This window comes from Gymnoscopelus microlampas, assembly GCF_963454915.1.
Source record: "Gymnoscopelus microlampas genome assembly, chromosome: 2".
In the NCBI taxonomy this organism is placed as follows: domain Eukaryota; kingdom Metazoa; phylum Chordata; class Actinopteri; order Myctophiformes; family Myctophidae; genus Gymnoscopelus; species Gymnoscopelus microlampas.
In genome coordinates, this window is record NC_139939.1 from 35,724,942 (window position 1) to 35,744,980 (window position 20,039).

A 20,039-nucleotide genomic window follows, 5' to 3' on the forward strand; every position below is an offset into this window, starting at 1 on the left:
GCACTGTATGAGGGAGTATAAATTAAGCTTAAAGTCTTTGTCCTTTGAATTATGACTCCACACCTTTTGTCCTTTTTTCTTTTTGTCCGATTTGAGGTGAGAGTTTTTATTTTTGTAAACCTCATCTCCATGGATCCAATGTGTCACTTTTCTTTGCTCTGTCCTTTTTATATTTGCATTGAATCAGTTATTTTCTCAGCCGGCTGTCATATCTTACCACTGTGCAAATTAACCGAACATCCTGTCCTCTCAAGCGTACGTCTGTGGCTTCATTTGCCTGGCGGATTTCTGATGAATATGAGAAGACTCAGTTAGAGGTCACTTCTAGCATCCTGTTTCCATCACTCAGCTCTTCTAAATTGCCATGAAAGTTTAAGAAGTTGTCTGTCACTCGCTCAAAAGTCAAAACTACAGAGAGGAACAAGGTTCATTTTTATCTCTTCCTGGCTGCAGGCTGGGCCCGGAGATAATGTTTTCATCCCTGTCTGTCTATGTGTGTGAGACTGCAGCTAATCTCACAAACTGCTACACAGATCAGTGTCAATATATATTCTTCCAATCCATCAGTGACAGCCGGCATATGGAATCTACTACTAGAGAGTGTGTGCGTAATCCGACTCTCTCTCTCATCACGTTGCACTGCGATGCATTGAAACTTGCAGGTCTGTTGTTTTTGGCGAGCGACACTGGCGTGCTACAGTATACATGAGGCTTTAGATTGCTCCCTCAGCGAATATTTTCTCCATAAATGCGGCATATTGCCCTGCGCAAATTCAACAGCTGGCTAGAAAATTGGTCAACTGGCTGCGTCATTTGGACATTTTACCACGTTGAGAAATATTAATAATAATAACTTTATTGTATAGCACTTTTTAAACAGGAGTTATAAAGCGCTGCTCATAATAGAATAATTTATACATTAAAATAGCAACAAAAGAAATAACACAATTAAAAGAAGACGCTAATAGAAGGGTGACAGATGATAAGAGCTAATACAAATTAAACTGAAAATAAACAAAGGAGAAAAAAGAGATAATGCAACATAGGCTTTTCAGAAAATGTATGTTTTTAGGAGTCATTTAAAATATACTATAGAGTCGACTCGTCAAATAGCTTCAGGTAACGCATTCCAGAGTTTAAAAATTTGGACAGCGAAAGCTCGATCACCCTTAGCTACTAGTTGTGACTCGTGATCTAGGGACCTTTAGCAGAGCCCCACCTTAAGGCCTAAGGCTACGGTACGGGAGGGTCATGGGGAGACAGGAACTTGATAACATATTGGGGTGCAAGACCCTTTTGAGCCTTAAAAGTTAATAAGACTTCTAAAAACAGGAAGCCAGTGAAGAGTTGCAAGGACTGGGGTGATATGATCACGTTTCTTGCTGTTAGTCAGAAGCCTGGCAGCAGCATTTTAGACAAACGGGAAATGGATTTCTCGGTTAGACAGTTGTAAAAAGCAGTGTTGACTGGGTGAGATAAATAAATGAATGATAAATCAGCAGCTGAGGACTTGATTTCTGTTATATTTCTCATTGAAAAGCTGACCAGGTTATCTTTGAGAAGGTTGGTGGATTCAGGAGGACTAAAAAGGACAATCTTTTTTTTGTCTGTGTTAACACATCGTGTGCAGGCTGTACCCTATTGTACCCCGATGTACCCTATTTTATTAAAATAGGGTACATCTAGTGCCAGCATATCTTCCATCCACTTACGAGGGTCCCGACTAACGCCTGGAACAATAATATTTCTAACGCGAGCCTCCATTGCAGAGTGATCGGCGATCGAAAACGGCTCATTTCCACCACGTTAAAAAGAAATAGGAGATATTAAGCTTTTAGTCAAGGAGTTAACATTGGAGCGGACGAGCGGAAGCATTTTTGACATGGATCCACATCCGGCCTCTCCTTCTTAGAGACTCCTTGGATGATCCCAAAGTTTCTTTAGAGCGCCCCACGTGGGAAAAATATATATTCGGTCTGGACCGTTTATGGCACATAACGCATAGCTTCTCAAAAACGGTCCGGACCGTTTTTGGCACTCAATGTGTTAAATTGCAGAAGATTTAGCAACATCCAGGAATTTATGTTCGCAAAGGCAGGCCTTTAAGCAGTCTAGACTCGAAGGAGTTCAGGATTTAATTGGGAAAGTTGCGTGTCATCTGCATAATAGTGAAAATTGAGGTTATGCTCGCGGATGATATGGCCCAACACGACCATATACATTGAGAACATTAAGGGTCGGACCGTCGGAGAATGGACCCTTGAGGGACACCACACAATAATAACTTAGAGATGGGCGTGTCGTTTTCCAGGTTTAGTGTCTTTAGCAGAGGTTACTTTTACTATGACATGTTTGAAAATAGAGGGGTTTTCAGCCAACAAGGAAGCGTTTGTAATGGATAGGATGTGTGGTGAGACGGTGCTAAGCACTTCCTTTACAGTTTTTTGTAGGGATATGATCCAAATGACAGGTGGAGGATTTCACTGAAAGTATAATATTTTCTAGTGTGTGAGAAGTGAGAAGTTAAAAAGGATTTAGTGTCACTTGAATATTTGAGGGCATGGGGAGAATGTTGTTATATTCATTCATTTCTTGAGATAGTTGTATATTATGGGAAGGTTTAGGATTTGTGACTAATTCTATTACTTTGAATAGTGTCCTAGGGTTATGGATGTTTGTAACAATGTTAGAGTAGTATTTTGATCTTGTATCTTTAACGGCACATTGATACTCTGCAGTCTCTAACTCCCAACTCCAACTGCGCTTCTGTCTTTTACTGTATGTCTTTGTCTTGTGTGTGTATATCTGTATATCAAGTACTGAAGCGGAGAAACAATAATGGGACACACAACAGATTCCCCATACCCCCTCCCCTTTGCACAAAGCTGAAGTGACAGTTTCATTTCTCCTCAAAAACCCTTGAACATAGGATGGAAGATAATCAGTGATGATAACTAAACAATGATTATTGAATTATTGAAAGCTTTTTTAATATCAGACACACACAAAGAGCTGGATTTGCAGAGGGAGAGAGAGTGGGGAGTGACATGCAGTAAATGGTCTGGCCAGTCGGGAATTGAACTTGGCCGTCAGGCATTAGAGCCCATGTGGTACGCGTCCTCCTAATCAATCAGGTTGCCCCGATTTTTTCCTTTTCTCATAGAAAGGAGAGGGGTCACTCACTGGGGCAGTCAGAAAAGCTCAGACTGAACCCTGATAGTTGTGTTGAGATTGATCCAATGACAGGCAGTGATACAAAGCTCCGTATACCATGTATATAGTATACTTTATATAAAAGTGGGTAGAGTTGTCACTTGTTCTGCTCAAAAGAGCGGGGGAGGGTGTCAGAAACCAAAAACTGCTTGACAATTTAAAACACAAAGACAAGGCAGGGATTTCTTCCTGCCTCCTTCCGACTGGGCAGATATTTCTGTTGAGGCACAGTGACTGGTTGTCTCCCCCTCTCTGTCACACCTTGTTGTATTTAGAAACCACTGTATATCTGTGCTTCTGCATTGGTGTTGTAAATCAGTGGTTCTCAACCTATGGGTCGGGACCCCCAGGGGGGTCCCCACATGATTTTGGGGGGGTCCCCAGATGACAGTGAAGTGACAACTTATGGACTTTTAAGACCTTTTTAATCTAAAAAATTAATTAAAGAAAAGAAAAAGACCACTACTGCATCAAAACTAATCAACAAACTATACTATTGCACTATTGTGCCAAATTGTCAAATAATATAAGAAAGTTGCGAGGCGTTGTAAGCTTGTAGATCTGCTATTTTCACAATATGTATCTGTGGAGCGGAGTCAAACAAAATGGGGGGTCCCCAGTTCAAATATGATTATTTTAGGGGTCACGGCCTGAAAAGGTTGAGAACCACTGTTGTAAATGACAGTTTTGACTCCAGACCAATATGTACTTGCTGGCTTTGAAAGGTAATGTCCGAACCCAGTATAAAATGCTGCCCCGTGCTTTAATCAACACAATGTCTACAACAATGTGGAGTACAGCATAGGACTGCATTATACTGTGTGCAGAATAGACATGACCTTCCTTTACTTTGAGTTGTTTCCAGCACCGGTTTTATAAAGAATTGTGGGGATATCTTTACATTGGGTTCCACCAGAGACTTCCTGTGCCTTCTCAGCTTTCTAAACTGTTAAATTATTGCAGTATTGAAAACCTCCTTACTTACTTGTCAATATATTTTTCAGAGGTCTCATTTCAGTAAATAAAACATATACTGTACTGTATAACATAATATAATAATAACTATAGTCCTTGCTGAATTGAGGTTAGAATTAAAGTTTTTCTTTGTCCCTGTTTGTCTCTTTGTGCTTTTGTTTGGCAAAAGCAGGTTCAGGTATTTGGAACGGACAAGTTACATGGAACAGACAAGAACATTTAGATTGAGAATCTGAGTGATCTAGAGGTGGAGGAGAGGCCAAGCAGGTAGGGAGTGTAGGAAAGGGCCATCCCATGTAGTGCTTTAAAAACAAGAGAGAAAATCATTCCTAAAAATACCTGGGAGCCAACAGAGGGGTGATGTGTTCCCTCTTCCTCCTGCCAGTCAGAAGTCTGGCAGCAGTATTTTGAACCAGCTGTAGGCGGGACAGGGATGAATGATAGACTCCTGCTGTATACAGGACTCAGGAGACACAGCAGTAGTAGTAGATGAAGGCATGTGTTATTTCTTCCATGGAACCAAATAAAGGTATTCAGCTTTGCTATAGTTCTAATCTGGTAGAAAGTAAGCTGGCAGGAAGTAGGCTAATTTATCAGTTTATATTAGAATCTTCTAGAGCTGTTTACCTGGCAGAAGGGAAAACGAATAAAAAGTGACATTTGGTATCTTATCTTCCAAGTCCCAGCCTGTTGCTGTGAATCTATTTTGTATTTAAAACTTTAATTTTCCACTCTACTATCGGCCAGGGCATCACTGATGTCTGATAGAAGGATTTCTTTTCTCCATCCATTACGTGTGTGTGTGTGTGTGTGTGTGTGTGTGTGTGTGTGTGTGTGTGTGTGTGTGTGTGTGTGAGTGTGAGAGAGAGAGAAAATAGCCTATTTCCCAACCCAGCAAACCTCAGCACTGCTATTCATATGTTGTTAACTCAAGTTCCTCTTTTCAGTAAAAAGAGAGGTTTGCTGCTCCTTGTCTTAGAGAGAGAGACATTTGCATCTAAACCGAAAGGGTCGTAACCACTATACTATTTATGGGTATATATTCTCTAGGTTCATTAGAGTTGACATTAAAAGGGAAATTAGCCTTACAGCAGCATATAAACACACTTACACTTTATGGGCCTTTGCTCTGTGTGTCTTTGTGTGTGAACACCACTGTTCTTGAGCTGTACTGTACATGTACACTGACTACATAGAATATGTCTAGCTGATTGTCAAATTCCAAAATATTTTTTGTAGGGATAAGTGTGATATCTAAGGTTGGTTCATTCTTGTCACTCTACAGAGTCACCCAGAGATCGATATGTCCACTTCGCCCCCCACCCCGACTCCAACCACACCCACCACACCACTGGGAACCACGCCACCCTCCTTGGACAGTAAGTCATACCCTTGGTTAATGCGACTAGCAGTCTGTCGAGTGTTTGTCGGTCAGTCAGTCGGTCTGTCTAGCATACACTTAATTGTCTGTAGAGTTGGCAGAATACTCCTGGACTCCAGGACTCTCTTGCAAAAGAGATTTTTAATTTCAATGGGACTAATCCTGGTAAAATAAAGGTGAAATAAAAACAATACGTTATTCATTACATTGTTAAATTACATTGTGGCCTTTGTTGATTAATTTGACTTTGCCTGTGTGTCTGCTGATCCTGAAGTGTCTGCTGACCCTGAAGAATTACGCAAGAGTACACAAAAGCTCACACGCACACATACACACACACACACACGCGCGCACATACACACTCACCATGTCCTTATTCAGCCTCTAAAAGCATAGAAAATTCAGTGCCTGTTTATTTAAAAGCTTTTTGGCATTGTGTGTCTGCTTCCATTCTTCAAGCAGAACCTCACTGTGTATTCACATGTATTTTTGATAGCTCTCCACCACTGGAAAAACTTGGTGACTTATGCTTACTTTTTCCTCATGGGCGCACACACATACTCACAGACTTATACATGACAACAAACACACACACACACACACACACACTGAAAAGAGAGGGAGAAATAGAAGAGTGGGAGAGAGAGGCCATGAGAGAGAGTTGGAGAAGGGAAGGAGTGAGTTAAATGGAGAGCGTGAGAATATTTGTACATTTTGGTAGAGACTAGACTTCAAAACGCAGTTCCACTTTAACCTTCTAGTCACATCAACTCTAGCGTACGCCGTCGTTATCGACCACCAAGTTCTTGAATCCCAGAGAACATTTGATTTGGTATGCGTTTGTGCTGAAAAAGATGCTGGTTTCTATTTTGGACTGCGTCTCACTTCCCTTCTTCAATATGGTTTACTGGCATGATGGTTTACATCAGCAGTGGTTCCAAATCCTTCTACATAACGAGTGGAGATAGAAGGAATCACTGGGGAGAGAGAATGCGAGAGGGGAGTGTTAGGAGGGTGGTTCCATATGCGTTGAATATGTCCTGAATTTTAAACAACTCATGTCATCGCTAGCAACACCAAGTCTACAGTGCACGATAAGTCCCCGGTGCAAGTTTGCTGACAGATTCTGGAGCAGGTCTTTTCATATGCGCGCTTGCTGAAACCATTAAAAGGTGCAGGTTTGCAGCTCCTACTGCCTTCCCAAATGGGTAAAAACCCGAGAGCCATTTGCTGTATGAAATATTAATCTCCAGCATCAAAATACAGATGGAGCTTGCACTGAGAGAGACCTCAGCAGGCTGTGACACTTTGGCTACAGAGTCGCAGTGCCACATGCACACAAGCACATAATCTAACATACACACTACAGTACATTTTAAATGCACACAACTATAGATACATGTGACTTGCCTGTTGCCTATTATAACTGTTTAAATTTCTTTGCACCCGTTTCTCTCTCTCACACACCCGTTTCTCTCTCTCACACACACACACACACACACACACACACACACACACACACAGACACAGACACAGACACACACACACACACGCAGACACACACACGTATACTATGCACAGAGTAGGCTGTCACTTCAAACCTATATTCTGTGATATGATTTATTCATCATACAATTGTCTGTATCCTGTTATTGCTTTCTACTGAAAGCGAGGAGGAAGGAGGTGGTTGACAGAGGGATATATATACAGTTGTGCATTCATCTTTTATCCATGAAACCAACAGTAGGATTTAGAGAGCAGAGATTTTTAGATATACATTATCTAGACAATGAAACTGCAATAGCAAGCTACAGCACACTACATGTACTTTTAGCAATGTAGGTATTCACTAATCATTTTGTCATTTCCTTGAACAGGTCCTCTGCTCCTCCCTAAACTAGGCTGATTCTAATAGTTAAAGTTTCTTGTTCAACACTGGAATTAGGAAAAGTATATGAGGGGTTGAAATCAGCTGTGCTGTTGTACATCCCAGATTTATTTATTTATTTTATAGATTTATTTATTTGTTTTGTGTTGAAGCAAATATTGGGTTAGTGTCATTTTAGATTTTAGCTATAACCATTATTTTATACTTTGGCTATTCAAAACTAGCAGATATACAAGCTCATAGTGCAGCACCGAGTGGCGCGCTATGAGCTTGTAGATCTGCTATTTTTTGAAAAATCGTGAAAATGTGTGCAAATCTTTGAATATATATATATATTTTTAAAGCGAACATTTGTAACTCAAATCTTTGCTTCTGGGGGTCCCTGGAACTAAATGTTTTGAGATGGGTGTCCGCGGCCAAATACATTACATTTTGGGGGTCCTTGACATGAAAAAGTTTGAGCACCACAAACCAGTTAGGATTTAGAAGACATTTGTAGATGCGTTCCCAGAGTGAATGGGTTAAGGGCATAATGTTTTGGTCAATGAGGTGGACATGGAAAATGTATAGACTGAACAACTTTTAATTAGTAAACATGGCTTCACAGTGTCTTGAATGTGCTTGCTTGGAGTTATATTTGGGGTAATGCAGGGTTTGAACCTGTGGCCTTTTGACGTTTGGTGTCATAATAACCACTACACCGTTGTTGCTTTTTACTGATGATTGTTGGGATGGTGTCCTCAGCTGGTCTCTGTATGTGTGTGTGTGTTGTGTTTTTCTACAGTGATGAACAACCCTGAGTTACCTCTGGACCCAAACCTACAGACCAGCAACCTGCTCATCACCTTCCTCAAATACTCCTCCATCGTCATGCAGGACACCAAAGGTATGAATAGTTACAACAATGACGTCTATGTATCCAAATTATAATGCATGTTTAATTGATAGTTAATTGCAAAGAGCAACATGTTTGACAGCAGATTTAACCCATTAAGACCGGGAAAAGCATCTGTCATTTTAGATTTTAACTACTTTAACCATTATTCTATACTTTGGCTATTCAAAAATAGCAGATATACAAGCTCATAGTGTGGCACCGAGTGCAGCACTATGACCATGTAGATCTGCTATTTGTTTAGAAAAATTGTGAACATTTGTGCAAACCTTTGAATATATATATTTTTTAAAGCGAGCATTTTAACTCAAATCTTTGCTTATGGGAATTCTACAATTTTTTGAAAAAACGTATGTTTCTATATCAGTGGTTCTCACATTTTTTTCGTGTCGAGGACCCCCAAAATAATATGTATTTGGCTGCGGAATCTTTGAAAAGAAAAATATATATATTAAAAGAAGAATATAGCAGATCTACAAGCTCGTAGCGCGGCACTCGGTGCCGCGTTACGAGCTTGTAGATCTGCTATTATTTTAATAGCCAAAGAAATCTAAAATGACCCAGATGCTTTCCCGGTCTTAATGGCCTAGAGTTGCAATCTGCAATTCTTTTGTCCTCTGAATGGACAGAGGTAATTGCAACTCTAACACCCAGGGCCCTATCTTCCGCCCGGTGCAATGCGGCGCTAGAAGAAGCACACGTGTAAAATCCTATACCCTAAAAAGATAATAATCCTATACCGTATCAAATGACCATGCACCTCCTGATCCTAAATCAAGGTGGTCTGGAGCAATCATAGTGCATTGCTGTCTTATGCCCCAGAGCCAAATACAATTTGCTCTTTGTGTTTAGACCAGCCAAAAAAAGCTGGTTTTAGCGCAAAACACGTCCTTAGAATTTACACGGCACACCACTGGGATTAAGATGCGCTTAGGTGGGTTCACAATGAATGCACACTGATTGCAATCAAACGCCATACAATGCCCACAACACAACACACAAAGCTAAATCATTTTTTTGCAGCAGATAAATTATTTTTCAAGCAATCCAACAAAACGTTGACGCTGTCATGTGTGCAGTGAGGAGAGAGAGGGAGAAAAATGGAGAGAAAAAGAGATGGATTTTTTTCCCATATCACCTTGCCTAATTCTTTTGTTGATATAAGATGTGTTCACATACATCTTATCATGTAACAATGTTGTGAATCCATAGGCTCCTGGCATTCTCTGTCTCTGAATACACTATACAGTAAGGCCGTCGTTAATATGATTGACAAGATCCAAATGGGGCTCCCAGCGCGCAGTGCATGTTACCGCTGCGTCTCTGTCATGCTTTTAAATGCAGTTAAAATATAATCCAACTAATGAGCATGTGAATTTTAAGTCAAGATATCACAGACAGATGTCTATTTGACAAAAGGACCTACAGTATTAAGACGAGGAACTATACAAGGAAGATTTGAATTATGACCCGGGGGTGGGGGTGGGGGTGTTTAGGAGCCTAATTCTCTCAGCGAGGCTGCAGCTTGAAATGCAATCAATCTGTTACTATAATCTTCTTGAGTTTGTCTCATCGGTCCCGCTGTGAAGGAAATGGCTACATTTGTTTCATTAGTTTGGTTTGCCTTTTAACTTAGCCTATATTGTGTTCAGTTCAGCTTGTTATGCATTATAAGAACAGATACAACAGATTACAAGGATGGGCGGGAACCCACCTCAAAACAGAAATTAAACGGAAAACAATTACAGAAGACAAGAAAAGACAGCTGAATTCTCCAATTCTCCCTTTTTTCTCCTTATTACTTAATCCTATCAATAAGCCTCCATTACTGACTACGGTGTAACACGATGTCCTACCTACATCATTGTCACGGTCTGTAGCATCCATTAGTTCCAGTCTCACGCTGCCATCTGCATTCTGAAAAAGTCCCCTATTGCCTCAGTCTGTCTGTCTTTACAGTAGTGTTGATATTATTGTTAATCTATTCACCCTCACTCATGTTTCTTTGCGTTTTCCAGATGAACACCGATTAAACAGTGCCAGACTTTGTCTCATCATCCTCACCTGCATAGCAGAGGTACAGTAACAGTCCCCTACAGCAGTGCATATTTTACCATATTTCTGAACCTACTGTATTGACCGTTCCCTAATCCCCAGTGACCTCCTCATGACTTGCCAGCCAGCTCTGTTGTTCACTATCTCTGTATCAATATGCTGGTTTGACGTGTGGATGTCTGTTCCATAGGACCAGTACGCTGACGCCTTCCTACATGATGACAATATGAACTTCAGAGTCAATCTACACAGAATGGTGAGTCTGAGGGAGTGTGTGTATTACCACAGTAGTGGTAGTTGTTGTAATAGTAATGGTGGTGGTAGTAACTGGTCAAACTGCTAGCTGCCTTTATCTCAACACTAAACGGCAACGAGAACACAGTGGAAACAGAGGTGTGAACACTTCCAGGTCATAAGTTCAACAAAACACAGTGAAGGAGTTAGTGGAAGAACAAGAGAGTGAGAAAATTATTAGGTGGATGAACGAGTGAGTGAGTGAGTGTTAAAGTGAGGGAGAAGTGTGCAAGCAAACAACAACCCGTCTGTCTGTAATTTATGTTCAGGCTTCTATTCACTTGTCTGTGTGTGTGTGTGTGCGTGTGCGTGTGTTTTTTCCAGCCAATGAGACACCGAAAGAAAGGAGTGGACAAGAACAACCCCTCACGGCCTCTGGTGTGTGCTGTTCTAGGTACGAGGACGCCCTAGCTAAAAGTGTCTTCTTAGCATATATTCTATCATATTTACTATACTTTGACACTCTATCAGTTGTCTTTGTTCTACAAAACTCATGACGTCATGAGTCTTAAAGACTGAAGCAAATGTGAGTGCTGTTCAAACGTTTTTGTTAGTTGTTGTCACCACACATTTTAAGTGCTTCAGAGCTGTATATTTCACCCGATTTTAACAATATTTACATGATTTGAAAACCAGGGCTTTGTTTTACGATAATCTGGAAAATAAAAGAAAAGAAGATTTTGACATGTTTCTCCAAATTAATTTTAAGGGTACTTGTGTTGTGCATTGAAAATGGCTTATCTACAAGCTCATAATGCGTTACAGCTATGACACGCGCAACCAAGTATAATGGGCCCTTTACCAACATTGGACCGACTATGGTGAAGCAGCTCACCTAGAGCTGTGGTTGTCCAGTTATAGTCTCTCTGAATATTGACATGTTCCACGTTACAGAGGTCCTGTCTGTGTGATTTGTGTGTTAGTGACTCTTAATATAATCTGCTTCTCTGCTGTTGTCGCATCTGTCCAGACCTGATGGTGGAATTCATAGTCACTCATATGATGAAAGACTTCCCCATGGACTTATACATGTAAGAACACACACACACACACACACACACACACTCACTCACTCACTCACTCACTCACTCACTCACTCACTCACTCACTCACTCACTGCCCAATTAGTTGAGTATACATTAGCCATATTAGTTTAAACGTTTCCTCTCTTTTAGAGAGACAGACACACACACACACACACACACACACACACACACACACACACACACACACACACACACACACACACACACACACACACACACACACACACACACACACACACACACGGAAAGCCAAGATCTTAACCACTAGCCTAAAGTGGAATTCCCCTTTAGGCTAGTGGATAAGATGTTGGCTTTCCATGCGGGAGACCCGGGTTTGATTCCAGGGCGTTGCAATGGTGCTGTGACCCGGATCGGGTTTCCGAGCCAGTGCCTGATGACCAAAAGCCTTTAGGCTAGTGGAAAAGATGTTGGCTTTCTACATGTTAGACCCGTGTTCTATTGCAGGCTGTTACACACACACACACACACACACAGACACACACACACACACACACACACACACACACACACACACACACACACACACACACACACACACACACACACACACACACACACTTCTGTTATACACTCTCATACTGTAGTTGTTTGGCCTAAAGGGCCTGCAACAATGCTGCTGGTTTACGTGTGTGTGTGTCTGTGTCTCCGTACAGGCGCTGTGTTCAGATCATTCATAAACTGATCTGTTACCAGAAGAAGTGTAGAATCCGGTTACACTACACGTGGAGAGACCTCTGGTCAGGTACGGAAGTACTGTGTTTCTCTGTCTCTTACTTTATTCCTCTCTTCCTCCATTGGGCTAACATTCACTCATTCACCCATACATTCTCTCTAACTCAGTCTCAGAATGTCTCTCTCTTTCTGTCTGATGTGATCACTCTGCCTGTCTGTCTCCCTCTCCATGCATGTCTGGCTTGCTCTATTCTATTGCTGCCCATTCCTCTCTGACCCAGTGTGAATTGTTTGAAGTATCGGACAAATGAAAAACATGAACCCTAGCGTCCCTATTCTGGGCATGTCGTAATAGACGAACATTCGGCATAAAAAGCGCACAACAAGTCATGTTGCGATGCATTGTGAGCTTGTAGATCAAACTTTTTCGTCAAAGAGATTTTGGTCTTTAGGCTAAAACAACAGAAAGCATTGTTTAGAAACTGAGAAGAGGGACACAAACACATACATTTTTGATGCAACAGTATGGACTGACAATCGCGAGTGGCTGTGCATCATGAATGTGCCGTGTCTGTTTGTCACATGTGCGCATGTGCAGGTGTGTCTTCTGTTCAGTGTCCTTCCCTGAACTCTCATTCCATCCCCCATATCAACGTATGATGAATCCTCTCAGAAAGATATGCTGCATTATGAATGTGTTGATGGTGTAGGGCAGCTGGGGCACTGAGAGCAGAGCAGCTACTCAACAGCCCCTTCTACTAAAAAAAAGTCACTCTGTTTAATGAACCGTGTAATGTACTGTAGCGACTGTGTTGTGACAGAACAGGGCAGGCTACCACGGTCTGTTATTCAACATTTGATGAGGCACAACGCCTCTCAGACCAAAACAAAAAAGAAAGAAAGAAATATATTCAAAAAGAATGAAAGAAAGGGAAGAAAAAAGTTAGTGTTTATAGATGTTTAAGACACAATATTGGTGGTGTGGTGTATACTGAACTACCTTCAAGTTTCTTACTCTCCACATCTTTTAATTTGCGCATTTCTTGGTAAGAGTTCAACAAGGAGTTGACGCTTTTGAGGAAAAGCCAATTCAATTCCTGTTATTTCTGAAAAAGTATTGCACCATTGAGAAGGGATAATGGCTCCCTACAGTGCACGCTAAGTGTCCTTGTAGCCGTGTTTCTTTCAGCCTGGTCAATCAATGCACAACAACAGGACATAAATTCAACCTGTAATGGCCCCCATCTCCCTGACTCTCATTAGAATACCCAGGCTTCTAATCAGAACCAATAATCTCCTCAGTTTCCCCCAACAACAACGTCTTACTCATGTTTGACAATAATGGTGCACCATGAAAGGAGAACGGGGAGAATAAAGACCAAAGAGAAAGTAGAAAAAAGGGGAGAATACATCCATACAAACAAGACTGGAATTTCAAGACTGGGATAAACACACAGTTAACAGCCAAAACGCTCTTTAAGCATGTAATCAAGACCATATACACAAAAAAGAAAGAGAATTAACGGACCCACTTCACCCATTTTCAATCTTTATATAACTGGTCCTCGCTAATGCTCATTATAAGATGGTACCATTTCTGTCTACTCATACTGTGTGTCAGAGGAGGGCTTGGGGACAGTTCAGAAACCTGCCCCCCAGTGACATCATTGATTCGATAGGCAGGTTTGGTCATTTCAAAAAAGATTTCAAACTTCTGTTTTTATTTTTTATTAATGCAAGAACAATGGCTTCTATTTCAGCATGCTAACGTTCCATAAAGAGAAAGGCTGTAGTTTCTATTAGCTTGGAATCCTCATTGATGATGTCATTGGTAGGCAGGTTTCTGAACTGTCCATAGCCCACCAAATCTTGATGAATTTAATACACAGGACCACAATGGAAACAAGCCCTCAGGGCTTTTTGTGTTATTCTTTTTGCATTATTGTATAACTGTACCTCTGTACTTTTTGAGAACTGTTAATAAAGTATTCAATCAATTAAAACGAAACCAGCCTTAGCCCCTGTGCTAAGGGTAACTGGTACATGTCACAGAACAAGACGACTTTTACTCCTCTTTTTACGGTCATGAGAAACTTTATAAATGTTCTGTGTAAATACGGTGCTGGAGACTCGATCACCCTCGTTTATTTTATTGGAAGTTATGCATGTTTTTCTATAATACTCACAAACGAGGTTATATACTGTACAAAGGCATGGCACACACAAACACACATACACAAATTACAATTACACACACTCAAGTATCATGTAATACACAATATCAGTTAACACGCATGCATTTACACAGACCGATGGAGTTCTGCTGCAGCTTACTGTCACCACTGGTGGTTATTACAGGAGATCTTTGTCTGTCTGTCTGTCTGTCCGTCTGTATCCAGCTCTCATCAACCTTCTGAAGTTCCTGCTGTCCAACGAAACCACACTACTGGCCAAGCACAACATCTTTCACCTGGCTTTATTGGTGAGATATGCACTCATACTGAACACACATGCGAGGTACACTGACACACACATAATACACAGCTGGCACACACAAAATACATAACGGACACAGAAACATAAACAGAAGCACACTGGCAGACACTTCTGGACTTATTGGTAGGATACACATACACGTAATAACAGATGCATGCACACACCACAAAGAGAGACAGACAGACATGCACACAGATGACACACACATGCAAAAACACACACTCACACACAGTAGAGCAAGCAGCTGCTGTATCAGTTCTTTAAATCTTGTACAGTACCTTACTCTAATCTGTTGGTTGAACAGGAAACACACACACACACACACACACACACACACACACACACACACACACACACACACACACACACACACACACACACAAGTCCCTTTATTCATTTGTCAAAGATACTCTACTTATTCAGCACTAAAGAGGTTACCTGTTTGAAAACATACATTTAACTGATTTATTAATTGTATACTCTCAAACACTGTATGGTATTGTGGCGTTGAATGGTTCTGTGTTGGTCCAGGTGGTGAACCTGTTCAACATGTTCATCACATACGGAGACACCTTCCTGCCGACCTCCAACAGCTACGATGAACTCTACTACGAAATAGTCCGCATGCACCAGGTCTTCGACAACCTCTACTGCATGGGTAAGAGCACTGGATGACAGACCGATAAACACACATACTGTACGTACAGAGAGGTGGTTATGATGAGTCTGCATGCACCTAGTCTCCTGACACCAACCAGTCTGAGATCTCTGCCTACCAATCAGCTTAAATCACCTTAAATGGAAGGTATTTGCTAGTTGCCAGAAAACTGCAGGCCTGCTACAACTCTGTTCTTTTAAACCACAGCAAAAATAAACTGTTTGCTGCTGAGAGCGATTGCGCTTCCTATTAAGAAGATAGGTGTTTAAGTTCCTTTTTACTGAATTGAAATGTCCTGTGTTTCTTTTGCTTAATGTTTTGTGTAAAGCTGCAGCACAATGAATTGCCTTGTTGTTGAGAATAGAATAGAATGGCAGTGAGTACAGCGACTAACAAACCTACGCCGACTGCTTTAGAAACCAATCAACATCCCAATATTATTTTTGGGCCAACTTAAAGACTTTTTTCTTTCCCTCCCCAGTTGTCATGTCAATTGATTCCTCCCTACACACATTTCTGTGTGTTGTCACTGCTGTTGTATCTTACTAGCTCGCCTGCCAGTGAGGGGCGCCCACTGGGAGCACGTATAGCCTTCGTCCTTCTCCTCCAACACTCCCTGCTGTCAGGTGCCGCCCCAGCCTGTAGGAGTATGTGCCTTGACAAATCAATCACCCTCCCCGATCAGCTTCCCTCCCCCGAACACGGGCCAGTTGTGTTCGTATATAGACACTTTTTAAACTTGTTTCCACTCAGTTTTAACAAGGAACGCTGGGAGATTGTCCTCAGTCTCTAGCTGAGTGAAGCGAGACTGAGTCTAGCATGCACCAAACCCTTGACAACCTCGACCACTGGAGAGAGAGAGAGGGAAATGGAGACTGCGATTGACTGACAGATACACAACAGAGAGGGATAGACAGGGATGTACAGATACTATTTATGAATGAACTATATACCATCTGTATGCATAAGACACCCAGAGAGAGAGACAGAAAAGAAGGGTGTGATGCACAGCTGACTGAATAATTGTACGTGACAAATTTTATCTCAATACATTTCTGCAGAATGTAATCGTTTCATTTGAATCAGAATGTCAACTGTTGGTGAAAATAGTCAAGAGATATAAAATATTTTATTCCAATTTTATGAAGACTCCTCTCCTCTCCAGTTCTCAGAGTATCCACCAACACTGGACAATGGAAGGAACCTGCCAGCAAAGTCACACATTCTCTGGTCAATGTCAGGTAGGTGTTAAGAATGTTATTCAGCGTATTTTTAGATAGATGCTTGGTTTGATGTTCATCTGGTATTCTAGTTTCTTTTAAGCACTACATTGTTCTCTTTGCACTCTACTTATGTGACTGTTTACCCTGCCGTTTGTTGACTAAGGTTCATGCTTCCAGCCCTCCAGTGCTTACTCCGATTTGCCTGAATTATAAATTGGACTCACACTGGCCCATGTCTCTCTCTCACACACACACACACACACACACACACACACACACACACACACACACACACACACACACACACACACCCCGGTAAACATGATATAACATCCACACAACACATTTGGATAGGAGTAGATAGAAGAAAGCAAGCATTTTGGTAGGAGGGAATGAGAAAAGCCCATAGGACCTGTCCATTCCATTATTTCCAACCCCTTATCTCAGTAACCCTAACTGCATGCTTCCCACGCACATACATACACACGCGCGCAGAGGCTCAAGAGCTTGACGCGGCTTCGACTGTCTCCCTGTTATCTCCCTCCTTCCCGTCTCCCCTCCGTCCCCCTAGAAGGGATGGTCTCTAAAGGGATGATCCTCTGAAGCTGCCCCCAGCGCAGAGGCCCCAAGGGTGGGCTGTGTTCGCAGCAGCCTCCCACCCCCCTTGGGAGTCGTGATGGAGCCAACTCCAGCTCAGTAACAGGCAGCCAGCAGGGCCTGAGGACAGAGATACAAAGATACAGTAACATCCTTAGCCTTAGACCACTTGTGGTCTATTTTATAATTTGTCGTACAACAGTATGTGCCATGCACTCGTGGCGCTTTGTGAGCTTGCAGATTTTTTCTTTTTTCTTTTTCCTTAGTAAATTGTAAAGTTTGGAAAATGTTCACCTATAATGACAAAATATGGATGCAAGGTTGAAAGTGGTGAACTGTAATATAACTTCAATTTATTTTCACATAATTTTTATTGAAGAAGTCAGTTTTACAGGAGGATAAACAATGACAGAACTCTTCAAATTTTCTGTGAAACAAACAAACACACAAGACATATAACTTTAATTTAAGTGTACAAATGTAGCCATTCTTACTCTCATTGTTAGCTTATGAACAAAGGTCTAGTCAGGCGGTTGGAGAGAGGTTTGAATCCCATAGCATCCAACGAGCCGGCATCAGCAGCCATGTACTGTGCAACCCCATCTCTACCTGTTTACTCTAGATGTTTCTGAACCAGGGATGAATTTATTAATGTAAACAAAGGATTTATACATTCAAACGCACACACACTCCATCCATCTGCAAGTGCAAATGATATTAATCTTGCGGGAATACATTCATGCAGCCTTCATTACTGAAATTGATTTGAAGTACAATGAATCTCTTCCAAGTTGGTGAATATAAAACCAGTCGCTCACTGGTGTTGCCTCCCCGGGGAATATTTGTCATAGGCGATGGGTTTGATCTTAGCTGGAGACAGTAGCCAAAGATAATTGTTCAATGTCTTTGGAAGGCCTTGGAAGCTCTACCCGTTAACTCATCGGGAGCTCTGGTAAGGAGCATCTGCTTAAACCCATCAAATGAAAAATGAATGGACTAACAAGTGATTGTTAGGGTGTTATACATTTTATGAATTTTAATGAAAACGCAACACCTCCTCTATCTTGCTTTCATTAGAGTGAGTTGGCGATACACCAGTGTTCCAAGCACAGATAACTAGAGAACTGTGGAGAATTCAGAGCCATGCTGCTTTTAATCAGTGCAGTTTATTTGCTGCATGGTGAGTCTCTCCTATGTACTGTACATCAGTACAAATGGCTGAAGGTGGAAGAGGCCATGGTGTAACTGGAAGATTGCAGGTTAGACCCTGGCAACAGAAAGTGTTGTTTTTTCCTTTGCCACTAAGGCCCTATTTCAAAAATTGCATTGCGATAGATCTCCTATATTCGCTAGAAATAGGGACGCCAGGTTGAAAGTGGTTAAACAGGGGATTGTCCGTCTTCCTGAGGGGGACAAGACAGGAGGGAGGAGCGTTTGAAAGGTCCATGGCTTAAACTAGCCTTGAGCAAGGCACTGAACCTTCATCTGCTGACAGATACTAGATCCCAAGCTGCTCTGGAAAAGAGCAATGGATAAACTCATCAAATAGAGGAATCAATAACCATTACTGTCTGCTCTCTGGCTATATGAATGTAAATGAAAACACAGTTCCTTCCCACATCCATTAGTTTGTTTTGGTAACACCGCACTCCCATCAACCTCCCCCTTGCCACCCCAACTCACCACACACACACACACACACACACACACACACACACACACACACACACACTCACCCCACCACAAACGCAAATATCAGTGCTATGGGTAATTCTTTGCTGATTTGATCACTGTAATTTATTTGATGCATGATTGTACTATGAGGAAAAGCAATTTCAATTTACAGCTTCCTGCATCAGCTTCCATTTGAGGCCATAAAGTGGCTTATTTCACTGAAATGAATGCAAATGCTGGAGAATAATGGCGTGAATTCACATGCAGATGTCCCTGGTGTGCTTGCACCATATGAAAGTAAATAGGAATGAATAGCAATGAGACTAGTTACTAAACAGTCTAAATGACTGGCACACAGATGTAGCGTAGCGGTTAAGACCTCTGTCTCAGTCTCTCGACCCACATGTATCTTTTTCTCATGTCTGGAGTGAGTCAACTCTCACCAGAATCTTCTTTAGTATGTCTCCCCAACGCTGTGGCCCTCTCAGCTGGTCCACTCGCTCTCAATAAAGAAAAAGTGGAGTGGAGTGGACTGGTCGTAAAAAAGCAAATGGCGTGTCCATAAGTGGTATTTTGTGTATGTGCTCTGGCTTAGAGTGTACTTTCTTTTTTATTGCATTGATCACATTATCATGACGTCCTGGGTCTGAGCCTACATACAGTATGTACGAGAGCTTCAGTTGAATGAAAAGTGTCAAAATGATGTTGGGTATATTGCAATAAAGCAATAGTAAGGAGTAGAAGCTTTAGAGTCACATAGTCAAACCTTTATACACAGTTCATTTAAATGTGTTGTTGAGGGACTCTGATGGCATTATAATTCATATTCTGTTGTGATATGCTCCAGTGAAAACTTATAAAATAGGCATCCATAGATTAGCAAGTGGCAAGCTTAATGGATTATTATAATATATAGTATACTACTGTGTGTGTGTGTGTGTGTGTGTGTGT

At 41.5% G+C, this 20,039-nt stretch overlaps 1 protein-coding gene across 2 annotated transcripts in view; it reads left to right on the top strand.

The window, feature by feature from the left end:
* Positions 1 to 20,039, top strand: part of armh3 (armadillo like helical domain containing 3) — a 42,216-nt gene that overhangs the window by 11,526 nt on the left and 10,651 nt on the right. For both annotated transcript variants that reach the window (XM_084078551.1, XM_084078552.1), the window contains exons 15-24: positions 5,474 to 5,567; positions 8,242 to 8,343; positions 10,371 to 10,429; positions 10,598 to 10,663; positions 11,026 to 11,095; positions 11,672 to 11,732; positions 12,422 to 12,510; positions 14,840 to 14,922; positions 15,468 to 15,594; positions 16,760 to 16,835. In XM_084078551.1, coding sequence (XP_083934677.1) covers positions 5,474 to 5,567; positions 8,242 to 8,343; positions 10,371 to 10,429; positions 10,598 to 10,663; positions 11,026 to 11,095; positions 11,672 to 11,732; positions 12,422 to 12,510; positions 14,840 to 14,922; positions 15,468 to 15,594; positions 16,760 to 16,835 — 827 coding nt within the window. The remainder of the gene's footprint in view (positions 1 to 5,473; positions 5,568 to 8,241; positions 8,344 to 10,370; positions 10,430 to 10,597; positions 10,664 to 11,025; positions 11,096 to 11,671; positions 11,733 to 12,421; positions 12,511 to 14,839; positions 14,923 to 15,467; positions 15,595 to 16,759; positions 16,836 to 20,039) is intronic.